Below are 26010 nucleotides of genomic sequence, written 5' to 3' on the forward strand. Positions count from 1 at the left end.
CTTTGTTCTTTGTTTGTTCATGTTGTCTCAAAGTGCTTCACAGTTTTTTCTAAATAGATTTAGAGTACCCAATTTCTTTTCTCCCAATTAAGGAGCAATTTAGCATGGCCAATCCACCTAATCTGCACATCTTTCGGTTGTGGGGGTGACATGGGGAGAATGCGCAAACTCCACACGGACAGTGACCCGGGGCCGGGATTTGAACCCGGGTCCTCAACGCCGCTATCCCAGTGCTAACCATTGCGCCACATACCGCTCACCCAAAGTGCTTCACAGTTAATGAGGTATTCTTTCTTTTGTGATATTGTAAGCGGGTGTACATAGCAAAACCTGCAAACAGCAATATGGTAACTAGCCAGAGCAGTTTTTGGAGTGTTGTTGGGTAAGGGATCAATATTAACCAGGAAAATGAGGAGAACTCCTCTGTCTTTCTTCAAATAGCACCGTGGGTTTTCTACGGCCAACTGAGAGGGCGGGGGTGGTCGTCATTTCTAGGACGAGATCAACTGGGATGGGTTTGAAAATCACGCCACGGGCTCTGAGCCACATCTCCCTCCGCAGATGCTGCCAGACCTGCTGAGTATTTCCAACATTTTCCAGTCTCTATTTTGCCTTGTACAAATCCACAGTGGCTGTCTTTCATTGACTCCAAGTCCATGCTCATTTTTCTCTGATTGTTCTTTGTAAAACCTGATAAACTGACTGATGTGTAGTTAGAGGAATGCCCCCGGACTCTTTCTTCAATAAGGGTATCACATTTGTCACTTTTTCCAATCGGTAGAAGGGTTCTACTGACCCTCGAACGGTGTATTCGACCTTCTCTAGATATGGGAACTCCATCCAGTAGGTCACCCAACCAGGCCGAATCACTAGGCGGAGAAGGAGATCTCCACCCCAACAGAACTCCCCTCCGGGTATGAACGAGGCAGAGGCGAGGACCTCGGCCGTCACCCCCATCTGCAGCATCGGTGAGTCCGAAACCCCCAAAATGGCCACCAGAGGACATAAGCTCGATATCAAGAATCTCTGACATGGTGCCAAAGAAGGAGACCCAGAAGTTTACAAGTTTGGGACACCCATTCACCAGCCACTGAGAACAACGCTTGCATCTATCTCCACCCCTGAGAAGAATGCCACTCATCCTCGACTTGATCTAGCTGAGCCAGGCATTGGAAGAGGTTGAGTTAACTCTGTGAGGAGCTTCACTCCACACTCCTATCCATCAAAACCCAGCTCACCCTCCCACTCCCTCTTCACCTCATCCCCTGCTCTGCCGACAGGATCTGGCTATCGATGTCCAAAATCTTCCCCCTCACCCAACCACTGCCAGAGATGAGATCCTATTCCAGAGGGAGGGCGAAGGTGCCAAGGGAAAGGAAGAGATCTGCTTGGACAGGAAATCGCGAACTTGGGAATACCTGAATGAATTGGACCTCGAAGGACAGAGGAGATTCTCCCACTTCTTCAAGCCAGACTTACCCCATTCGCCAGACCAGCACAACCTCTCAAGTGAGGCACAATCGTTGGCCAACCGCATTCCCATTTAACGAAAGCTAGATCTGGCCAGGCAAAAAGGCAACATCCCCAGATTGCCCCCCCCCCCCCCGTCAGGGGATTCACGGGAAAGTATTCACTCTTATCCAAATTCAACTTCCACCCCGAGGAGGAGCCAAGATTCCTAAGTAGTCTATTGGCCAACAGCTGCCCACCCTGACAAAACCCGTCCGTTCTTCCGTGATTACCCCTGGAAGGCAGAGCTCCAACCGCAATGCCAGCAATTTAGCCAGAAATCTAGCATCAACATTCAACAGCGAGACAGGCCAATGTGACCCACATTCTGTAGGGTCCTTATCCTTCTTCAAAATCAGGGAAATAGAGACGTGTGCCAATGTAACCGACAATTCCCCTGGGACAGATTTCACTAAACATGTCCAATATCGGGCAGCACGGTGGCACAGTGGTCAGCATTGCTGCCTACGGCGCTGAGGACCCGGGTTCGAATCCCGGCCCTGGGTCACTGTCTGTGGGGAGTTTGCAATTCTCCCCGTGTCTGCGTTGGTTTCGCCCCCACAACCCAAAAGATGTGCAGGATAGATGGATTGGCCATACTAAATTGCTCCTTAATTGGAAGAAAATAATTGGGTACTCTAAATTTTAGGGGCTGGTTTAGCTCACTGGGCTAAATCGCTGGCTTTTAAAGCAGGCCAGCAGCATGGTTCGATTCCCGTACCAGCCTCCCCGGACAGGCGCCGGAATGTGGCGACTAGGGGCTTTTCACAGTAACTTCATTGAAGCCTACTCGTGACAATAAGCGATTTTCATTTCATTTTCATTTCATTTAATTTCATTTTCAATTTTAAAAAAAACAAAACATGTCCAATATCAGTGGGATCAACTGTCCCACAAATTTCTTATAAAACTCGATGGGAAATTCATCCAGGCTTGGAGCTTTACCCAACTGCATTAAACCAATACCTTTCATCATCTCCTCGGGGGGCCAACGGGGATTCCAATTTCTCCCTAATCTCCCTCTCCACCACCGGGAACAACCCCTCAAAACTGCCTTATGGGTGAACTCCCCTCGGGGGCTCTAGTCTATACAGCTTTCAATAAAAGGCTTCAAACGCAGCATTAACCTCCGAATGGGTGGAAACCAACCTGCCACCCGAGTGCCTTACCTGCACAATCTCCTGGGAGGCAGCCTGCCACCTCAGCTGGTCCGTTAAAAGGCGACTGGCTTTCTCCTCATGTTACTAGAATGTCCCCTTCGAGCGTTGCAGGTGGCACACCGCCTGGCCTTAGCTCAGATCGCATCTGCAACGGTTTCCTACTTGGCAGCAACTCCAGGTTGCCCTCCCCAATTTACATTGTGTACCTTTATTTCCCTGTTATGTATTTTCTTTTTCTTTTCTTTCCATGTGCTCAATGATCTGTTTGAGCTGCTCGCAGAAAAATACTTTCCCCTGTACCTCGGCACACGTGACAATAAACAAATCCAATCCAATAATACAAAGACCTCGTAAAAATGACAATAAACCCGCCCACAGCCCATGCTTCCGAACAAAAGTATCAGCCTCCTACGGCGCATCAAAATAATAGTCGTTTGTAAGGTAAGTCACCCGGAGGTGTGCAGCATATACCACTTCAAATCAAACTCCACTCTTATTCAACACGGCCTTGGCTTTGTTAACTGCTGCTCGCCTTATAGCCAGGTCCGGACCCACATCTTGATAGAGCCTGATGGTGTGTGCCTCCCATTTGTAGTCTAAGATCCTTTCCCCACCTCGGGACTCATTCCTTCTCCCGATAACTTTTGGATCCTCACTCTGATTGCCCATGGTGGCTTGCTGGAACATCTGCCTCAGTGACCGTTGGGCTCGATCCAGCTCGGGAGGGGACCTTGATCCCACCCTCCCCCACCATCTTCCCAAATATCTTCGATATATTGTCCGTTGGGCAGCACGGTGGCGCAGTGGGTTAGCCCTGCTGCCTCACGGTGCCGAGGTCCCAGCTTCGATCCCGGCTCTGGGTCACTGTCCGTGTGGAGTTTGCCCATTCTCCCCGTCGTCGTGTGGATTTCGCCCCCACAACCTAAAGATGTGCAGATTGGGTGGATTGGCCATGCTAAATTGCCCCTTAATTGGAAAAAATTAATTCGGTACTCTAAATTTATTTTTAAAAAAAGATATGTTGTCCATTGAATTTGGGCCTTCCACTCTCTCCGGCAGCCCCACCATTCTAAGATTCTGTCGCCTGGAGCAATTCTACAGATCATTCACCTTGGCCCGCAGTGCTTTATGATCACTGGCCAACATTGCCATCTTAGCCTCGAGGGAGACAGTCTGATGGCTCTGCTTCCTCCACACCCTGTAACACCGTGCCATTGGCCTTTACCGTCTCATCAGTCTCCGCCAGTCCGACCGATGGGAGCCAGAGCCATGTCTATTGATTTGTGGAGGTCCTCGGAGACAGCCCACCGCTGTTTCTGAAATTCCGCTGCCAAGATGGCGCTATGCATCTCGGCCGTCAGTGGAGTGGCGGACGTGGCCTCCGCCATTTTCTCAGCAGAGGAGCCTCGAGAGTTTTCGGAATCCGTCAGCGACACTTTACTTGCTGGCTTCCTTGACCTGGACTTTCTCTTTCTCTGGGCATTTCTCTTGTGTGGGATCCTTATCCCATCAAATTAGTTACGTTTTCACCCAAACGCTCCCAGAAATTGGGCAAAAAGGGCTAAAACGTAAAAGTACCCCGACGGGAGCCACCTCATGTGTGACTACTCCTTGAATGCTGCCACTTTAAGTCCCCTAAAGATGGCATCTTTGACAATGCAGAAGTCCTTCAGTACGGCACAGGAATATCAGCCTGGATTTAACGGTCAAGTCTCTGGAGTGGGACTTGAACCCACAACCTCTGACTCCGAGTTCGCGGGCTACCCACTGAGCCACAAGTTGACCAGCAAATGCTGGCTGACCTTCAACCTAACACCATGTAGCTGCCTCTGCTTCATCTCCAATTGGCCGGCAGAAATGCACCAACGTCATTTTTAAAAATAAACAATTAATCTAGAATTAATTGCCGTTTTGAGGAAGAGAGTTCCAGACTTTTATTATTCTTTAGCATGTAAAAGTGTTTTCTAATTTCACTCCTGAATGATCTGACTCAAACCTTTAGACTCTAGTTCAACCAGCGGAAATAATCTGTCTTTGTCTGTTCCCCTTGTTATCATGACCTTTGATCAACTGCCCCTTAACCTCCTATATTCCGGGGAGTTCTGCTTGTGTATTTTGTCCTTGAATAGAGGGTTGCGAGCTGTGATTATTAACTGTGTTCCTGGAGGTTTCATCTCCACTTGCCCCCACACTCCAGACGCAGACATTGTGGGCTAAATGGCCTCTTTCTGTGCCCTACCTTTTCTGTGGTTGGCCAACGCCAATTTTCAGTATTTTTACATCTGGTAAAGATAAATGTTTGGAGAAAATTTTAAATAAAACCCAAGTGTCCCAATGATTTATCTCCAGGACTGAACACAGCAGTGTCCTGGAGATCCATCTTCAATTCCCAAAGACTCCAGGTCAGTCCTACAGGGTTGGCAACCCTATGCCTAAATGAACCTTTGGAGTCAGGGTATCGTTCTGGGAACTACGTTGCAATCGCTCCAAGGCTAGTTTATCCTTCCTAAGGTGTGATGCCTGTGATATTCTTTATGATTCTTGTAAACAGGATGTATGCTGTAATGTTCACAAAGACCACAGAAGCTAAGTCCATTAACAAAGCTAACCGTTATTTACACTTCTTATTAAAGCTCGACCACTTACTCCTATAGCAAACAATAATCTAGTAATCGACAATATACACTCAACTAACACTAGTCTCTACACTCTATCTGAAAAATGAAATGAAAATCGCTTATTGTCACAAGTAGGCTTCAAATGAAGTTACTGTGAAAAGCCCCTAGTCGCCACATTCCGGCGCCTGTTCGGGGAGGCTGGTACGTCTATAACTTTACTGTCCTCTAGGGCAGCACGGTGGCGCAGTGGGTTAGCCCTGGTGCCTTACGCGCCGAGGTCCCAGGTTCGATCCCGGCTCTGGGTCACTGTCCGTGTGGAGTTTGCACGTTCTCCCCGTGTTTGCGTGGGTTTCGCCCCCACAACCCAAAAGATGTGCAGGGTAGGTGGATTGGCCATGCTAAATTGCCCCTCAATTGGAAAAAACAAAAAATGAATTGGGTATTCTAAATTTAAAAAAAAACTTTACTGTCTTCTCTATCACTGTTCTCTCCAGCTCTCCTCCAACTCTCCCCAGAAGCTTGTGAGTCAGTGCCTTATATAGTTCTGCATCTAGCTCCATCTAGCGGTTAATTATGATATGACATTAACCCTTTGTATTCTGAACATTTCCGATAATGTTTCAATGCTCAGGGCTACTCACAGGAGACCTGGCATGGTCTAACCAAGGATTTTTATGACTGAAGCCAAACTGTTTGCTCGTGGGCGAATTTGATAAGTCAAAGTTGGATTTCATAGAGAGAAGTTATCTGGTCCTGTTGATGCTTGATAGAAGAGCTCTCTTGTAGAATTTTTGAGTGTAAGAAAGTTGCATTTTGCTCAGTATAATGTGTGTGAATCTCTATCTCTAGGTGCTGTCTAACCCAGAGTTTCTGGCTGAAGGAACAGCAATTGCTGATCTAAAAAATCCAGACAGAGTATTGATTGGTGGAGATGAGACACCTGAAGGTCAAAAGGCCATCCTGGCCCTCAAAAGTATCTATGAACATTGGGTCCCGGAGAACAAGATCATTACAACCAACACCTGGTCATCGGAACTGTCTAAACTGGTACGACGTCTCTTTTTAAAACATCGAGGTTTTCAATCGGAGCCCCATGGGATTAGACTTGGGTCAGTCTTTGGTCTGAAACCCAATTATAGAAAGAAATGGTGCAGAAGGAGGCCATTCAACCCAGTCGTGTCTGAGTCGCTCTTCAGCAGAGCTATCCGATTCATTCCACAGCCTTGTAAATCTTTAATTTGAAAGGGAATTGGATGAATAATTGAAACTTTTTAAGAATAAATTTAGATCACCCAATTAATTTCTTCCAATTAAGGGGCAATTTAGCGTGGCCAACCCATCTATCCTGCACATCTTTGGGTTGTGGAGGCGAAACCCACGCAAACACGGGAAGAATGTGCAAACTCCACACGCGAATAATTGAAAATTTAGAGTACCCAATTCATTTTTTTCTAATTAAGGAGCAATTTAGCGTGTTCAATCCACCTACCTTGCACATCTTTGGGTTGTAGGGGCGAAACCCACGCAAACACGGGGAGAATGTGCAAACTCCACACGGACAGTGACCCAGAGTCGGAATCGAACCTGGGACCTCGGCGCCGTGAGACTGCAGTGCTAACCCACTGCGCCACCGTGCTGCCCTTGAATAATTGAAACTTAACCATTGATTCTGTGTCCAACACCTTTTTACAGGAAATGTATTCCAGATTATAACCAGCTGTTTGTTTGTTTTTTTTTTTTTTATAAATTTAGATTACCCAATTATTTTTTCCAATTAAGGGGCAATTTAGCGTGGCCAATCCACCTACTCTGCACATTTTTTGGGTTGTGGGGGCGAAACCCACGCAGACACGGGGAGAATGTGCAAACTCCACACGGACAGTGACCCAGAGCCGGGATCGAACCTGGGACCTCAGCGCCGTGAGGCGGTTGTGCTAACCACTAGGCCACCGTGCTGCCCAACCAGCTGTTTGTTGATTTGCATTGAGTAATGCCTGTGTGGTTGGACAGACACAGATACACTATCTCTTCTGGCAGAGAACACCCTGTTAAAGAATGCAGAATCTTAGAATTAGTCAACTATTCGTGAATGAAACCAGCGAACACAGTTTCCACACACGTTATAGCCCCCCCCCCCCCCCCCCCCCCCCCCCCCCCCCCCACTCCAAAAGGCTGTGATGTTGGGAATTAAGACTGCATGGGATAGGGTTTTTGTTGCTAAGGGATATGGAGTAAAGGTGGACAGATACAGTTCCAACCTGTGCATTAGCTTCCCTTTTATTGAGACTGATGTGCTGTGTGACGTGTAGTGTTTAATGAAAGTGTGTGTGTGTGTTTCCTCCACCACCCCCCTCCCCAACGCCCCTCTTGCAGGCTGCCAATGCCTTTCTAGCTCAGCGGATCAGCAGCATTAACTCTATCAGTGCCTTGTGCGAGGCGACGGGGGCCGATGTGGAAGAGGTGGCCCACGCCATTGGCACCGACCAAAGGATTGGAAGCAAGTTCCTAAAAGCCAGCGTTGGTAAGAATGTCGTTCCGCAGAGTGTACAGCGCAAACAGACCATTCAGCCCAAGCAGAATTTGTTGTTTAAGCACCTCCTCTCACACTATTTCATCGAACCACATCTGCAAATGACTCCTTTTCTTCTTCGTGGGTTTCACCGAGCTCGTTTCACATCTATGCTGACTTGTCTCAAGTAGTCCCTATGGATAAGTTCCATATTCTAACCTCTCTTTGGGTAAAGAAGTTTCTTCTCAATGCCAATTCTTTTTTTTTCCAATGAAGGGGCAATTTAGCATGGCCAACCCACCTACCCTGAACTTCTTATTGGGTTGTGGGGCTGAGACCCATATAGACACGGGGAGAATGTGCAAACTCTACACGGACAGTGACCCGGGGCCGGGATTGAACCTGGGACGTTGGTGCCTTGAGGCAGCAGTGCTAACCACTGCACCACCGTGCTGCCCATGAATTCCTTTTTGGATTTATTAGTGACGACCTTTATATTTATGGTCCCTTCGTTTTGGACACCCCACAAGTGGAAATATCTTCCATGTGTCTATGCTATCAAATCCCTCCAGAATTTCAAAGATTTCCTTCAGGTAACCCCTGAGCCTCCTCCTTTCCGAAGTCATAGTCATATTTACAGTACAGTAGGAGGCTATTCGGCCCATCGAGTCTGCACCAGCTCTTGGAAAGAGCACCCTACCCAAGCTCACAGCGAAGGGTCTCTGTCAATTCGGTCTTTCCTGTTAGTTAGAACCTCTCAGCTTTGGTGTCAACTTTGTCGGCCCCAGGTCACTGTCCGTGTGGAGTTTGCACATTCTCCCCGTGTCTGCGTGGGTTTTGCCCCCACAACCCAAAGATGCGCAGGTTAGGAGGATTGGCCACGCTAAAAGTGCGTCTTAATGCAGGTTAGGTGGGGTTATGGGGATAGGGTGGCAGAGTGGGCCTAGGTAGGGTGCTCTTTCAGAGGGTCGGTGTTGGCTCGATGGGCCAAATGGCCTCTTTCACTGTAGGAATTCTATGGATTTTCATCTTGCCATTTTACCAATAAACTCAGGTCAAAGTTCACATGCATATGACCTGTAAATAGGAGCATTGACATGAGATTGCACAACCAACGATGGTGTCTATGACTCATTTTCATTTCCTATTCAGAAATGTGGTTAGCACATTCGGATTCCCAGACAGCCACATGTGTGACTAATGTTTGGGTCACCAACTTTTGTTACTCATCCTTTGTTGCATCAACCTGGCAGTGGTGGTCTGTTCAGGCCATTGTCCTGTCAATACGCCTGCTCTCCTGGGAACTTTAACCTGTTTTTGTTGGTAAGATGAAAGGTATGTTCACTCCCCAGCATGGAAGACAGTTCTCCGGTACCAAGTACGGAACACAGTTCTCCGGTACCCAGTACGGAACACAGTTCTCCGGTACCCAGTAGGGAACACAGTTCTCCGGTACCCAGTACGGAACACAGTTCTCCGGTACCCAGTACGGAACACAGTTCTCCGGTACCCAGTACGGAACACAGTTCTCCGGTACCCAGTAGGGAACACGGTTCTCCGGTACCCAGTACGGAACACGGTTCTCCGGTACCCAGTACGGAACACGGTTCTCCGGTACCCAGTACGGAACACGGTTCTCCGGTACCCAGTACGGAACACGGTTCTCCGGTACCCAGTACGGAACACGGTTCTCCGGTATCCAGTACGGAACACGGTTCTCCGGTACCCAGTACGGAACACGGTTCTCCGGTATCCAGTACGGAACACGGTTCTCCGGTATCCAGTACGGAACACGGTTCTCCGGTATCCAGTACGGAACACGGTTCTCCGGTACCCAGTACGGAACACGGTTCTCCGGTACCCAGTAGGGAACACGGTTCTCCGGTACCCAGTACGGAACACGGTTCTCCGGTACCCAGTACGGAACACGGTTCTCCGGTACCCAGTACGGAACACAGTTCTCCGGTACCCAGTACGGAACACAGTTCTCCGGTACCCAGTAGGGAACACAGTTCTCCGGTACCCAGTACGGAACACAGTTCTCCGGTACCCAGTAGGGAATACGGTTCTCCGTACCCAGTACGGAACACGGTTCTCCGGTACCCAGTAGGGAACACAGTTCTCCGGTACCCAGTAGGGTACACAGTTCTCCGGTACCCAGTAGGGAACACAGTTCTCCGGTACCCAGTACGGAACACAGTTCTCCGGTACCCAGTACGGAACACAGTTCTCCGGTACCCAGTACGGAACACAGTTCTCCGGTACCCAGTACGGAACACAGTTCTCCGGTACCTAGTACGGAACACAGTTCTCCGGTACCCAGTAGTGAACACAGTTCTCCGTACCCAGTACAGAACACAGTTCTCCGGTACCCAGTACGGAACACAGTTCTCCGCTACCCAGTACGGAACACAGTTCTCCGGTACCCAGTAGGGAACACAGTTCTCCGGTACCCAGTAGGGAACACAGTTCTCTGGTTTGGGTTTAATCAAGGCTCTAACTGAAGCATTATTTTTTATTCTCGCATACCCTTGAGATGAAGGAGAAAACGCCATTTGTCCTCTTGATTGGAAAGTTGAGAATGGCCTGCATTTATCGAGCATCCTTCGTGACCTTGATCTCCCAAAATGCTTACACAGCCAATGAAGTGGTTCAAAAGTGCAGTCACCATTGGTGTAATGTAGGAAACAATTTGTACACCGCAATATCCCACAACACGCATGAGATAATGGCGGGATAATCCTTTTTCTGTCGTTGATTGGGGGTTAAATATTGGCCTCTGACACTGGGGCGAATTGCCCTGCTATTTGGGAATGAGAAGTGAATGCACAGTTTTCTAACTCAGCGACACTAGAGCTATCCACTGAGCTACAGATAACACTGCCATTGATGTTGGTATTTGCTCACTTTTAATTATTATTTGAACTTGCAAATCACTCTCCTCGTTTCCATTCCTCATTTTTACAATTCCATTTCTAGTTTCTCCCCATTTAACAAACACTCCCGAGTTATTATCTTTCTTGCATCCACTTCCCCAGATTGAACTCCATCTGATGGAGTTGTGCCTACTCACTTCATCTCATTTAAAAATAAAGTATTTTATTACAAACATGTATCAAAACAGATTATAACAAATAACTTCCCAGCAATCAACTATACAGTCTGTTCAAATGTTTTCCCCTTTTTCAACCCCCCGGGACAAACAGCTCCTCAAACACGGTCACAAACATCCCCCACCTTTTCTCTTACCCACCTGCTGAGCCCCTTAACTTACATTTTATCTTCTCCAACCGCAGGGAGTCGTGCAGGTCACCCAGCCAAGCCGCTACCCCCGGTGGCGATGCCGACCCCCACGCCAGTAGAATTCACCGCCGTGCAATCAGAGAGGCGAAGGCCACGACATCGGCCTTCCTCCTCCTCCATGAGCTCCCCGGCTTCTCTGAAACCCCAAATATCGCCACCAAATGGTCCGGGTCCACTCCCTCCTCCACTATCCTGGCTAAGACCACGAACACTCCCGCCCAGAATCTTCCCAATTTTTCACAACCCCAAAACATGTGTACGGGATTCACTGGCCCCCCACCCACACCTCTCACACTCATCTGCTACCCCCTGAAAGAACCCACTAATTCTCGCCCGAGTCATATGCACCCTGTTCACCACCTTAAACTGTATCAGGCTCATCCTTGCACAGGAGGAGGTCCCGTTTACCCTTCGCAGTGCCTCACTCCATACTCCCCAATTGATCTCCCCTACCAACTCTGCTTTCCATTTCTCCTTGATCTTCACCACCCGCTCGTCTCCCTGCTCCCCCAGCCACTTATATATATCCCCAGTTCTTCCCTCCCCTTCCACATCCGGGAGCAGCAGTCGCTCCAGCAGGGTGCATCCCGGCAACCTAGGGAACGCCCTCCAGACCTTTCACGCAAAGTCCCTAACCTGCAGATACCTGAACTCGCTACCTTTTGGCATCTCTACCCTCTCCCTGAGCTCCTCAAGGCTGGCAAACCCTTCCTCCAAATACAGATCCCTCACCTTGATCAGCCCCACTTCCCTCCATCTCCTGTATACACGATCCATCCCCCCAGGCTCGAACCCATGATTCTCGAACCCATGATTCTCGCACCCATGATTCTCGCACCCGTGATTCTCGCACAGCAGCATTAGCACCGACATCCCTTCCACCCTAAAATGCCTCCTCAGCTGATTCCATATCTTCACCATGGACTGACCACAGGGCTCCCTGAATACCTACTCGCAGCCATTGGCAATGCTGCCTTCACCATAGCCCTCAAACTGAGCTCTTTATTAGATTCCTCCTCCACTTCATCTCTTTATGTTCCTTTGTAACCTCCTGCTTCCATCTTCACTTGTTACTGTCCCTCGTAACTTAGTGCTATCAGCAAAGATGGACAGCCTTCCATTGCTTCAATAACAAATATGGTCTAACACAGAATATTTACTGCTGAGATGAGGAAAACGTTAACTTTTATTAACACATTTCTTTTTTTTTAACAAACAATTTTATTGAGGTATTTTTGGCATTGTAAACAGTAACAATATGCATTAGTGTGCAGATACCAATTACAAAAACATAGTGCAAATAACAGTACCACTCTCACAGATAGACCCGCCTATTCTTCCCCCCTACTCTACACTATTCTTACCCCCCCCCCCCTGACGATTAGTTCCCTGCGAAGAAGTCGATGAATGGTTGCCACCTCCGGGCGAACCCCGGTAGTGATCCTCGTAAGGCGAACTTGATTTTTTTCCAAGCCGAGAAAGCTTGCCATGTCCGACAGCCATACTTCGGTCCTTGGGGGCTTTGAGTCCCTCCAGGCCAACAGTATCCGTCGCCGGGCTATCAGGGAAGCAAAGGCCACAACATCGGCCTCTATCCCCTCCTGTATTCCCGGGTCTTCCGACACCCCAAAAATTACCACCTCTGGACTCATCGCCACCCTTGTTTTCAGTACCCGGGATATGACGTCCGCAAATCCCTGCCAGTATCCCCTGAGTTTGGACACGCCCAGAACATGTGGACATGGTTCGCTGGTCCTCCCCCACATCTAATGAAATGAAACGAAAATTGCTTATTGTCACGAGTAGGCTCCAATGAAGTTACTGTGAAAAGCCCCTAGTCGCCACATTCCGGCGCCTGTTCGGGGAGGCTGGTACGGGAATCGAACCGTGCTGCTCGCCTGCCTTGGTCTAGCGCACTTGTCCTCCAGCCCAAAGAATTTGCTCATCCGGGCCACCGTCATGTGGGCCCGGTGAACCACCTTGAACTGAATTAGACCGAGCCTGGCACATGCTGCGGTTCCATTTACCTTCCTCGGAGCGTCTCCAACTCCCCACCAAGCTCCTCCTCCCACTTGAGTTTCAGTTCCTCAGTCCCTGTGTCCTCCGCTCCCATAAGCTCCTTATAAATATCTGAGACACTCCCGTCTCCTACCCCACCCCTGGAAATTACCCTGTCCTGGATCCCACTCGGTGGAAGCCGTGGAAAGGACGGGACCTGTCTACGTACGAAATCCCGCACCTGCAAGTACCGAAAGTCATTCCCCCTCGCCAGCCTGAACTTCTCCTCCAACACCCTCATGTTCGCGAAGCTCCCTTCCAGGAACAAGTCGCCCATCCTTCCCACCCCTGCCCTCCGCCACGCTCAACCCGCCATCCATCTTCCCCGGGACAAATCGGTGGTTATCACATATTGGGGACCAGACCGACGCTCCCACTTCCCCCGCATGCTTCCTCCATTGGCCCCAAATCAGCAAAGCCGCCACCACTACAGGGCTGGTGGAGTACCTGGCCGGCGGGAGTGGCAGCGGAGCCATGACCAGGGCTGCCAAGCTGGTGCCCCTGCACAAAGCAGCCTCCACCCGCTCCCAAACCGACCCCGTACCCACCATCCATTTCCTTATCATGGCTATGTTAGCCGCCCAGTTGTAGTTGTTGAGGTTCGGCAATGCCAGCCCCCCCTCGCTACGGTTCCGTTCCAGCATTCCCCCCTTAACCCGCGGGGACTTCCCCGCCCAAACAAATCCCAGGATGATTTTATTGATTCTTTTAAAGAAGGACCGCGGTGGGCAGCACGGTGGCCTAGTGGTTAGCACAACCGCCTCACGGCGCTGAGGTCCCAGGTTCGATCCCGGCTCTGGGTCACTGTCCGTGTGGAGTTTGCACATTCTCCCCGTGTCTGCGTGGGTTTCGCCCCCACAACCCAAAAATGTGCAGAGTAGGTGGATTGGCCACACTAAATTGCCCCTTAATTGGAAAAAATAATTGGGTAATCTAAATTTATAAAAAAAAAAAATAAAAAAAAAAAAGAAGGACCGCGGAATGAAAATAGGGAGACACTGAAAAATAAACAGGAATCTCGGGAGGATCGTCATCTTCACCGTCTGTACTCTCCCCGCTAGTGACAGCGGGAGTGCACCCCACCTCCGAAACTCACTCCTCATTTGCTCCACCAGCCTGGACAAATTCAACCTATGCATCTTGCCTCAGTCGCGTGCCACTTGTATCCCTAGATACCTAAAACTTTCCCCAACCAGCCTAAATGGTAGCTCCCTCAGCCTATTCTCCTGACCCCTCGCCTGCACCACAAACATCTCGCTTTTTGCCACGTTCAACTTGTAGCCCGAAAACCAGCCAAACTCCCCTAGGATTTCCATAATCCCGTCCATCCCTGCCGCTGGATCGGACACATACAAAAGCAGGTCATCTGCGTATAGCGAGACCTTCCCGCACTCCCGCTGTCACTAGCGGGGAGAGTACAGACCGTTCTATCCCCCCTGACCATTCCCTTCCATCCCCTTGCTGCTCTCAGCGCAATTGCCAGCGGTTCTATGGCCAACGCAAACAGCAGTGGAGAGAGGGGGCATCCCTGTCTTGTCCCGCGGTGTAGTCTAAAATACTCAGATGACGTCCTGTTCATCCTTACGCTAGCCTCCGGGGCCTGATATAGCAGTCTAACCCAGTCCACAAAGCCTTCTCCAAACCCAAACCGTCCCAGCACCTCCCATAAATAGTCCCACTCCACCCGGTCAAAAGCCTTTTCGGTATCCATTGCTACTACTACCTCCACCTCTCTGCCCTCCAGGGGCATCATAATCACATTGAGTAGCCTTCTTAGATTGGCTATTAGCTGCCTGCCCTTAACAAACCCCGTTTGGTCCTCCACAATCACGTCCGGTACGCAGCCTTTGATTCTGGACGCCAGGATCTTGGCCAGCAGTTTAGCGTCTACATTAATCAGGGAGATTGGCCTATAGGACCCACAGACCTCCGGATCCTTATCTCGTTTTAATATCAGCGAGATGGCGGCTTGCGATATCATCGGGGGTAACACCCCATTGTCCCTCGCCTCGTTAAACACCCTAACCAGCACCGGCCCCAGTATACCCGCAAACTTTTTGTAGAACTCCACTGGATACCCGTCCGGCCCCGGGGCTTTACCCGACTGCATGGCCTTCAGGCCCCCCATTACTTCTTCAGCTATAATCGGGGCCCCCAGCCCCTCTACCATCCCCCTGCCCACCTTTGGGAAGGTCAGCCCATCTAAGAAGCGCCTCATCCCCTCCGGCCCCGTGGGGGGTTCCGAGGTATACAGCTTACTGTAAAAGTCCCTGAATACCCTGTTCAGTCCTGCCGGGTCTCCCAGCCGGTTCCCAGCCGGGTCTCCCAGCCGGTTCCCAGCCGGGTCTCCCAGCCGGTTCCCTGCCGGGTCTCCCAGCCGGTTCCCAGCCGGGTCTCCCAGCCGGTTCCCAGCCGGTTCCCTGCCGGGTCTCCCAGCCGGTTCCCAGCCGGGTCTCCCAGCCGGTTCCCTGCCGGGTCTCCCAGCCGGTTCCCTGCCGGGTCTCCCACCCGGTTCCCTGCCGGGTCTCCCACCCGGTTCCCTGCCGGGTCTCCCAGCCGGTTCCCTGCCGGGTCTCCCAGCCGGTTCCCTGCCGGGTCTCCCACCCGGTTCCCTCCCGGGTCTCCCAACCGGTTCCCTGCCGGATCTCCCACCCGGTTCCCTCCCGGGTCTCCCAGCCGGTTCCCAGCCGGTTCCCTGCCGGGTCTCCCAGCCGGTTCCCAGCCGGGTCTCCCAGCCGGTTCCCAGCCGGGTCTCCCAGCCGGTTCCCTGCCGGGTCTCCCAGCCGGTTCCCTGCCGGGTCTCCCACCCGGTTCCCTGCCGGGTCTCCCACCCGGTTCCCTGCCGGGTCTCCCAGCCGGTTCCCTGCCGGGTCTCCCACCCGGTTCCCTGCCGGGTCTCCCAGCCGGTTCCCTGCCGGGTCTCCCACCCGGTTCCCTGCCGGGTCTCCCACCCGGTTCCCTGCCGGGTCTCCCAGCCGGTTCCCAGCCGGGTCTCCCAGCCGGTTCCCAGCCGGGTCTCCCAGCCGGTTCCCTGCCGGGTCTCCCAGCCGGTTCCCTGCCGGGTCTCCCAGCCGGTTCCCTGCCGGGTCTCCCAGCCGGTTCCCTGCCGGGTCTCCCAGCCGGTTCCCTGCCGGGTGTCCCAGCCGGGTCTCCCACCCGGTTCCCTGCCGGGTCTCCCACCCGGTTCCCAGCCGGGTCTCCCAGCCGGTTCCCAGCCGGTTCCCTGCCGGGTCTCCCAGCCGGTTCCCTGCCGGGTCTCCCACCCGGTTCCCTGCCGGGTCTCCCAGCCGGTTCCCTGCCGGGTCTCCCAGCCGGTTCCCTGCCGGGTCTCCCACCCGGTTCCCTCCCGGGTCTCCCAACCGGTTCCCTGCCGGATCTCCCACCCGGTTCCCTCCCGGGTCTCCCAGCCGGTTCCCAGCCGGTTCCCTGCCGGGTCTCCCAGCCGGTTCCCAGCCGGGTCTCCCAGCCGGTTCCCAGCCGGGTCTCCCAGCCGGTTCCCTGCCGGGTCTCCCAGCCGGTTCCCTGCCGGGTCTCCCACCCGGTTCCCTGCCGGGTCTCCCACCCGGTTCCCTGCCGGGTCTCCCAGCCGGTTCCCAGCCGGGTCTCCCAGCCGGTTCCCAGCCGGGTCTCCCAGCCGGTTCCCTGCCGGGTCTCCCAGCCGGTTCCCTGCCGGGTCTCCCAGCCGGTTCCCTGCCGGGTCTCCCAGCCGGTTCCCTGCCGGGTCTCCCAGCCGGTTCCCTGCCGGGTCTCCCTGCCGGGTCTCCCAGCCGGTTCCCTGCCGGGTCTCCCACCCGGTTCCCTGCCGGGTCTCCCAGCCGGTTCCCTGCCGGGTCTCCCAGCCGGTTCCCTGCCGGGTCTCCCAGCCGGTTCCCTGCCGGGTCTCCCAGCCGGTTCCCTGCCGGGTCTCCCAGCCGGTTCCCTGCCGGGTCTCCCAGCCGGTTCCCTGCCGGGTCTCCCAGCCGGTTCCCTGCCGGGTGTCCCAGCCGGTTCCCTGCCGGGTCTCCCAGCCGGTTCCCTGCCGGGTCTCCCAGCCGGTTCCCTGCCGGGTCTCCCAGCCGGTTCCCTGCCGGGTCTCCCAGCCGGTTCCCTGCCGGGTCTCCCAGCCGGTTCCCTGCCGGGTCTCCCAGCCGGTTCCCTGCCGGGTCTCCCAGCCGGTTCCCAGCCGGGTCTCCCACCCGGTTCCCTGCCGGGTCCCCCAGCCGGTTCCCTGCCGGGCCTCCCTGCCGGTTCCCAGCCGGGTCTCCCACCCGGTTCCCTGCCCCGTCCACTACCGTCCCTATCTCCCTGGCCGCCTCCCTCTTCCTAAGTTGCTGTGCAAGCATTCTGCTGGCTTTCTCCCCATATTCATACACCCTGTGTATGCCCATTGCCCTGGCCTTTCTGAGTTGCTCTACGGCCTTCCCAGTGGATAGCGCTCCCAACTCCGCCTGCAGTCTCCGTCGTTCCCAAGTAGCTCTGCTCTCGGGGAGTCCGCATATTCCCTATCTGTCCGTGTCATTTCCTGCACCAGTCTGTCCATCTCTGCCCTATCCGTTCTGTCCCTATGGGCTCGGATTGAGATCAGTTCCCCTCTCACCACCGCCTTCAGCGCCTCCCAGAGCACCGCTGCTGAGACTTCCCCTGTATCGTTGACCTGCAGGTAGTCCTGCATGCATTTCCCCACTCTCTCACACACCCTCTCATCTGCCAACAATCCCACCTCTAACCTCCATTGTGGGCGCTGGTAACTTTCTTTGCAGACCAGCAGGTCGACCCAATGTGGAGCATGGTCTGAAATAGTGATCGCTGAGTATTCTGTATCCCTCACCCCCTCCAAAAGGTCCCTACTCATAATAAAGAAGTCAATATGAGAATAAATCTTGTGAACATGTGAATAGAACAAGAACTCCTTCCCCATCGGCCGGCTGATTCTCCAGGGGTCCACCCCCCCCCATTTGTATTAACACATTTCTAAAGGTGACTATATCTTGACCGCGAGGTTGTGCAGGAGAGAGCCACATCATGAAACATTACATCCCTTTGTGATAATATCTATTGTCTCATTAGCATATCACAGTTAGAATGAACCCTTTCGACTACATCCCTGACTTGAATTTCTTTTCTATTGGGCAAACCACTGTGGGGTTTCACTAGTCTATCCGAATGGGTCTCCAGCTCCTTTTGGAGGCAATGGGGATTTGAGTCTAGTGGATGGCCCCTCAGGCTCTGCTGGGCAAAAGGAGAATTTGTAGATGGCTCCAGTTCAGCAAACTGGCTGCCATCTGCATGTCTTGATGAATGTAGCATCTGTGTCTTGTTTGGTTGCTTCTGTGTGGCAACCAGTGAACGTCTGTTCCATCTGACTGGACAATTATCTGTTTGGATGAGGTAGGACCATGGATGTGGTGTCTTTTCTATTATTGTTTATCATAGATATCATAGAATTTACAGAAGGAGGCCATTCGGCCCATCGAGTCTGCACCGGCTCTTGGAAAGAGCACCCTACCCAAGGTCAACACCTCCACCCTATCCCCATAACCCAGTAACCCCACCCAACACTAAGGGCAATTTTGGACACTAAGGGCAATTTATCATGGTCAATCCACCTAACCTGCACATCTTTGGACTGTGGGAGGAAACCGGAGCACCCGGAGGAAACCCACGCACACACGGGGAGGATGTGCAGACTCCGCACAGACAGTGACCCAAGCCGGAATCGAAACTGGGACCTTGGAGCTGTGAAGCAATTGTGCTAACCACTGTGCTACCGTGCTGCCCTACAAATTTTATAAATTTGGTGTATCCAATTATTTTTTTTCCAATTAAGGGGCAATTTAGCGTGGCCAATCCACCTAATCTGCGGGTTGCAGGGGTGAAACCCACGCAGACACCGGGAGAATGTGCAAACTTCACACGGACAGTGGTGTCAATTCAACCTTAGCGAGCTTCGTACTGGATCCTAACTGGCTCTTCTGGCTGAAGATCTGGCAGGGTGTGTGTTTTGTTCCGCAGTGATGTTCCACCACTGTTTGGAATGACATTTCACCTTCTCTCCAAGTCATCAGCTTGTGCACAAGCATGTGTGTGCGGGTAAGTAGGGAGCTGGGTTTTCTGTCATCTCGGTGCACTCAGATCTACCAAATCTGTGGCTCTGATTCAGCCACACTTCTGCTTGGTTGAGACCTGCTCAAAGTATTCCAGTGGTGTCAGAGATATTTTCACATTTGTCCTTTCACCCGCTGACACCGAATATTTACAGTGTCAGCTGGAGTGAGGAAAGGGTCAACTTTATTGTCACATTTCTAATGGTGACTACATTTAACCCCAAGTTTTTACAGGAGAGGGCAAGGTCATGAGACATTGTAACTTCCTGTGATGATGTGTTCTGTCTCATTAGTACATCATACAGTTAGAATTCCCCATGTAATATTTGAGACACCGAACACACAACGATTCCCATTCTGTTAATCAGCACAAACACCCTTTACTCTGAAGCTCTGTCAGCCATTTTCCAACCCAAGTCAAAGGTTAATGGAAAAAAATAATAGGTCTTCACTTCCTGTGTGCGACCTTTATTGAATGCCTTCTATAAGTCCATCTGGATAACATTTGTAGACATCCCCTTATCTATCTTATTAGTGACCGCCCCAAATAAAACTCAACTGGATTAGTCTGATTTGTCTTTAACAATGCCTTGTTGGTCTGATTAGTCCATATTTATTCCTGTGCTTATTCACACCCATCCTAATAATGTTTCCCCACAGATCGGGTTAGACTGATAGGTCTCGAGGTACCTAGTGCCTCTCTCTCACCCTTCTTAAATGATGACTTGATATTAGCAAATCTCCAATCTAGGGGCGGGATTCTTGAATCCCAGGAGCTCTGGAAAAAGTATGAGCAATGTTTCTGCTATTTCCTCACCACCTTTGGGTGGAAACTTTCAGGTGCTGGTGATTTATTGATCCTAAGTTCCATTGTTTTCTCCATTGCCCCTTCATTGAAGCCCCCTAAGTTCCACCCCATTAATGAATTCAGGTTTTGGTTACCTTTCCAATTGTGGTATTTTATTCTTTAACTCTTTGCTTATTTCAATTTCAGGCTTTGGAGGAAGTTGCTTTCAGAAGGATGTTCTCAATCTGGTTTATCTTTGCGAGGCCCTCAACCTTCCAGAAGTCGCCAGGTACTGGCAGCAGGTGAGAATTTTCTGAAGAATGATTGAAACCATAGCTCCTCCATTCGGAACCTTTCCAAAAAGAGTAAAATGTGCAAATGGGTTCTTCCAGCAGCCGTACCCGAACTCGAGCATTTCACCATCTTACATTGAGCATTTCCCGTTATGGGTCAATATATTCCATGGAGATACCCATTGCCTCCCGAGTCACAGCCATCCTCATTGGACACGTATTCTTCATTGTCATGTGATCAGTATCCAGGCATTCCCAGCCTAACACCATTTGTGAGGAACGTCCCTTCATAACCTGTTACGACACCCCGGGCTAATGCGCGGTCAATCCCAGCCCCACAGCCCCCGGAGGTGACAACACAAGAACGTTCACCAATAATTCTTAGAAAAATACCCAAAGCATTTGGCCCTTAGCTGCTCAATAATCACAGTCACCAGGTTTGTAAGTTTAAACACAAATACTGTTTATTTATGCCAAGAACGATCGGGAAATATGCAGTAAATGCAACTGGATAACGACAAGCTAATACCTACCATCCACTTTAAATGTCCCACCCTCTACCCACACACACAGACAGACAAACACAGACGGGTGGAAAGGGGTAAAAATAATTGGGATGAAGGTCAAAAGATCAGAGTCTTTGCTTCAAATGGTGGTTCTTTAGCTGACTTGCCTCACAGCAAGCTTGCTGATCAAAGTCTCTGGTTTACAGCTGGTAATGGTCTTCTTTGTAGAGTCATTCATTCAGGGTCCCCGCAGTACTCGCAGGCAGCAGGCTTTCGGGAGAAACACCTTAGTTCTCATCAAACTAGGCCTTCAACTCGAGGTTTACATTCAGGCCGATATCTTTCTGGAAAGACACTTTGTTTCATTCCAGAACTTGCTTTCGGCTCATGCTTTGACTTTGGGTTTCTGCCTTCTCAAAAGAAGAGCGCCTAGACTTTCTGGAGAGTCAGCCCTGACAGTGGCCGTCTGTGGAGAATTAGTTGGATCTCTTTTGGAGAGGGTTAGTTCGATCCACCCCCATCAGGCTGCCAACGTCAAAGCTGAAACCAAACTGGAACCTCGGGACTCTGAAAAACAGTCCAGTGGGATCTGCCATTACCACCCAGCCAGGGGATCAATCCTGGTTCAATGAAGAGTGCAGGAGAGCATGCCAGGAGCAACACCAGGCATAACTAAAAATGAGGTGCCAACCTGGTTAAGCTACAACACAGGACTACTTGTGTGCCAAACATCATTAGCAGCAAGTAATAGACAGAGCTCAGCGATTCCCCAATCAACGCATCAGATCTAAGCTCTGCAGTCCTGCCACATCCAGCCGGGAATGGCGGTTAACAATTAAACAACTCGCTGGAGGAGGAGGCTCCACAAATATCCCCTTCCTCAATGATGGAGGAGCCCAGCACACCTGTGCAAAAGACAAGGATGAGCCATTCGCAACAATCTTCAGCCAGAAGTGCCGAGTGGATGATCCATCTTGGTCTCCTCTGGAGGTCCCAGCATCACAGATGTTAGTCCTCAGCCAATACAATTCACTCAATACTATAAGACATGATCGTGACAAATGGTGGAGCTGGCTTGAAGGGCCAAATGTATATCAAGAAACGGCTGAAAGCACTGAATACTGTGAAGGCTCTGGGCCCTGGCAGTATTCCAGTAATAGTACTGAAGACTTGTGCTCCAGAACTAGCCAAGCTGTTCCAGTACAGTTGCAACACTGGCATCTACCCGCCAATATTGCCCAGGTGTGTCCTGTGCACAAGAAACAGGACAAATCCAACCCAGCCAATTACCACCCTGTCAATCTAATCTCCATCGTCAGCATGGTGCTGGAAGGAGTCATCAACAGTGCTATCAAACGGCACTTACTCAGCAATAACCTGCTCACGGACGCTCAATTTAGGTTCCGCCAGGGTCACTCAGCTCCTGACCTTTGTTCAAACAGGGATCAAAGAGCTGAATGCCAGAGGTGAGGTGAGAATGATTGCCCTTGACATCAAGGCAGCATTTGGCAGAGTGTGGCATCAAGGAACTCCAGCTAAACTGGAGTCAATGGGAATTAGGGGGAAAGCTCTATGCTTGTTGGAGCCATACCTGGTACAAAGGAAGATGGTTGTGGTTGCTGGAGGTTAATCATCTCAGCTCCAGATATCACTGCAGGAGTTCCTCAGGGTCGTGTCCTTGGCCCAAACACCTTCAGCTGCTTCATCAATGACCTTCCTTCCAACATAAGGTCAGAAGTTTGCAGATGACTGCACGATATTCAGCACCATTCGCGACTCCTCAGATAATGAAGCAGTCCATGCCCAAATGCAGCAAGACCTGGACAATATCCATGCTTGAGCTGACAAGTTACATTCGCGCCACACAAGTGCCAGGCAATGACCATCTCCTACGAGAGAAGATCTAATCATTGCCCCTTAGCATTCAATGGGATTATCATCGCTGAATCCCCCACAATAAACATCCTGGGGGTTACCATTGATCAGAAACTGAACTGGACTAGCCACATTAATACTGTGGCTACTAGAGCAGGTCAAAGGCCAGGAATCCTACGGTGAGTAACTTACCTCGTGACCCCCCCAAAGCCTGTCCACCATCTACAAGGCACAAGTCAGGAGTGTAATGGAATACTCTCCACTTGCTTGGTTGAGTGCAGCTCCAACAAAACTCAAGAAGCTCAACACCATCCAGTACAAAGCAGCCCTCTTGATTGCTATCCCTTCCGCAAACATTCACTCCCTCCACCACTGTTGAACAGGGTGTACCATTTACAAGATGCACTGCAGTAACTCACCAAGGTTCCTGAGGCAGCACCTTCCAAACCCACGACCACCTAGAAGGACAAGAACAGCAGATATCTGGGAACCCCACCACCTGGAGATTACCCTCCAAGTCATTCATCATCCCGACGTGGAAATGTATCGTCGTTCCTTCACTGTCATTGGGTCAAAATCCTGGACCTCCCTCCCTAACAGCACTCTGGGTGTACCTGCACCTCAAGGACTGCAGCGGTTCAAGAAAGAAATTTACCACCACCACCTTCTGGAGAGCAACTAAGGATGGCCTAACCAGTGCCGCCACAACCCCGTCAATTAATTCACAAAGATCCAATCACCACCTGTTACGAGGCAGAGCACAGCCTTTTGGACCAGTTCATTGGCCACCAGCCAAATCAATCAAACAAATCCTTGCCAATGGGAAGAAAAGGGGATTAAGACGCTAAAAGATTTCTTTCTTTGGGGTCGATTTGCAGGATTGAGGGAGCTGGAAGCGAAGTATGGGCTGGAGCAGGGAGAACTGTTTAGATATATGCAGGTTTGGGACTTTGCCAGGAAGGAGATACAGAGCTTCCCGGAGGAGCCGGCCTCCACATTGCTGGAGAAGGTGCTGACGGCAAGAGGACTGGAGAAGGGGGTACTGTCAGCGGTGTACGAAGCTATGTTGGAAGAGGAGAAGGCACCACTGGAAGGAATCAAAGCAAAGTGGGAGGATGAGTTGGGAGAGGTTATAGAGGAGGGGGTCTGGTGTGAGGTGCTCCGGAGAGTGAATGCCTCTGCCTTGTGTGCGAGGTTGGGGCTGATACAGCTGAAGATGGTGTACAGAGCACACTTCACGAGAGCGAGGATGAGCCGATTCTTTGAAGGGGTAGAAGATGTGTGTGAACGTTGCGGGGCGGTGGGGCTAATCACATTCATATGTTTTGGTCCTGTCCAAAGCTAGGGGAGTACTGGAAGGAGGTGTTTTGGGTAATTTCCAAGGTGGTGCATGTGAAACTAGACCCAGGTCCCTTGGAAAGACCACCTACTTAAGCCCACGCCTCCACCCTGTCCCCGTAACCTCATCTAACCTTTGTGGACAATAAGGGCAATTTAGCATAGCCAACCCACCTATCCCACACATCTTTGGACTGTGGGAGGAACCGGAGCACCCGGAGGAAATGCACTCACACACAGGAAGAACGTGCAGACTCCGCACAGACAGTGACCCAAACCGGGAATTGAACCTGGGACCCTGGCACTGGGAAGCAACTGTGCTAACCGCTGTGCTACCGTGAAAAATGTAACGGCAAAAATAAAGAAAGGGGAAATCGGGGAATAAACAGGAAGGACCCTTACAAACCAAAGAGAAGCCAGACCACCACATTCTCAGAGTAGCAAAGAATGGCCAATAAGTACCAGGGTTGCCTCCTGGAAGTGCCCAGGTAACTTACCCCTTCCCTGAAGCATCAGTGTCCAAAGTGCAGACTCCAGCTCATCAACAGGGAACCAAAGTTCTTCGGACGACAGGCACTTCCTGTAGATGTGGCTACTGTTGATCACACCAGTGTCCACCTTGACCCACATGCTACTGCTGTGACACATCACCCGTCCTGCCATCTTTACTGCATTTTAACCAAATAGGGTTCAAGTTTAGGAATACCAACTCCGCTGCTATCCATAGTCATTTTGTGGAGTTAAACTAGTTAATGCTATAAATGTAATGTCGTATTTGTCTCTCCCCAGTACCAGTTTAAACCGCTGCCCGTTTTGGGGAATCGCCTACCTGCTCACCTAATTCATGTCTCTGGGCTTGAACCGTACTGTCCACCTGACTATCACAGTGGTTGGCACTGTTGCTTCACAGCTCCAGGGTCCCAGGTTCGAATCCCGGCTTGGGTCACTGTCTGTGCGGAGTCTGCACGTTCTCCCCGTGTCTGCGTGGGCTTCCTCCGGGTGCTCCGGTTTCCTCCCACAAGTCCCGAAAAACGTGCTTGTTAGGTGAATTGGGCATTCTGAATTCTCCCTCAGTGTTCCCCGAACAGGCGCCGGAATGTGGCAACTCAGGGATTTTCACAGTAACTTCATTGCAGTGTTAATGTAAGCCTACTTGAGACAATAAAAATTATTATTATTTACTACCAAATTCCAACACTTGCCAAACTCCAAGTTCAGCACAAACTCTGGATTAAGGGGCTGGTCATTCAGGACTCGGACGAGGAGATTTTTTTTCATGCAGGCGGTTGTGAATCGTCTACCCTGGGGGGGATCTGGATGTTCCATCGTTGAGTATATTCCAGTCTGAAATCAATAGGTTTTGGGACATTTTGGGGAATTGTCATGTGGAGCAGGTGAAGAAAGTGAAGATGAAGATAGAAGATCAACAGTGGTCATGTTGAATAGTGGAGCAAGTGCGATGGACCGAATGGACTACTCAACGTTCCATTTCTTATCATCTTCTGTCCGCAGCTGAAAGCAAAATGTTGGCATCAGTTGAGCTCGAGTTGAGCGAGTGGGATTGAAAGGAGGTGTCTATGAATTTAAACTTGACATTTGCAATCTTTGGAAAACCACTTGAAGACTAAATGCAGAGGACGGCACGGTGACGTAGTGGTTAGCACTGCTGCCTCACGGCCCCGAGGGCCGCACGGTGACGCAGTGGTTAGCACTGCTGCCTCACAGCCCCGAGGGCCGCACAATGCGGAGTGGTTAGCACTGCTGCCTCGTGGCACCAAAGGCAGCGCGGCGATGCAGTGGTTAGCACTGATGCTTCTCAGCACGGAGGGCCGCACAGTGGCGCAGTGGTTAGCACTGTTGACTCACAGCACCGAGGGCCGCACGGTGGCACACTGGTTAGCACTGCTGCCTCACGGCGCCGAGGACTGCATGGTGACACAGTGGTTAGCACTGCTGCCTCACGGCGCCGAT

General features: G+C 51.2%; 1 protein-coding gene across 1 annotated transcript in view; it reads left to right on the forward strand.

Annotated features, from left to right (window-relative positions):
- The window catches only part of LOC119965464 (UDP-glucose 6-dehydrogenase-like), a 50406-nt gene that overhangs the window by 6678 nt on the left and 17718 nt on the right, over positions 1-26010 (forward strand). Inside the window, exons 5-7 of the mRNA XM_038796272.1 lie at positions 6137-6334; positions 7661-7808; positions 20235-20329. Of these exons, the coding sequence (XP_038652200.1) occupies positions 6137-6334; positions 7661-7808; positions 20235-20329 (441 nt within the window). The remainder of the gene's footprint in view (positions 1-6136; positions 6335-7660; positions 7809-20234; positions 20330-26010) is intronic.

Source organism: Scyliorhinus canicula, chromosome 4 (assembly GCF_902713615.1).
Source record: "Scyliorhinus canicula chromosome 4, sScyCan1.1, whole genome shotgun sequence".
Taxonomy (NCBI): domain Eukaryota; kingdom Metazoa; phylum Chordata; class Chondrichthyes; order Carcharhiniformes; family Scyliorhinidae; genus Scyliorhinus; species Scyliorhinus canicula.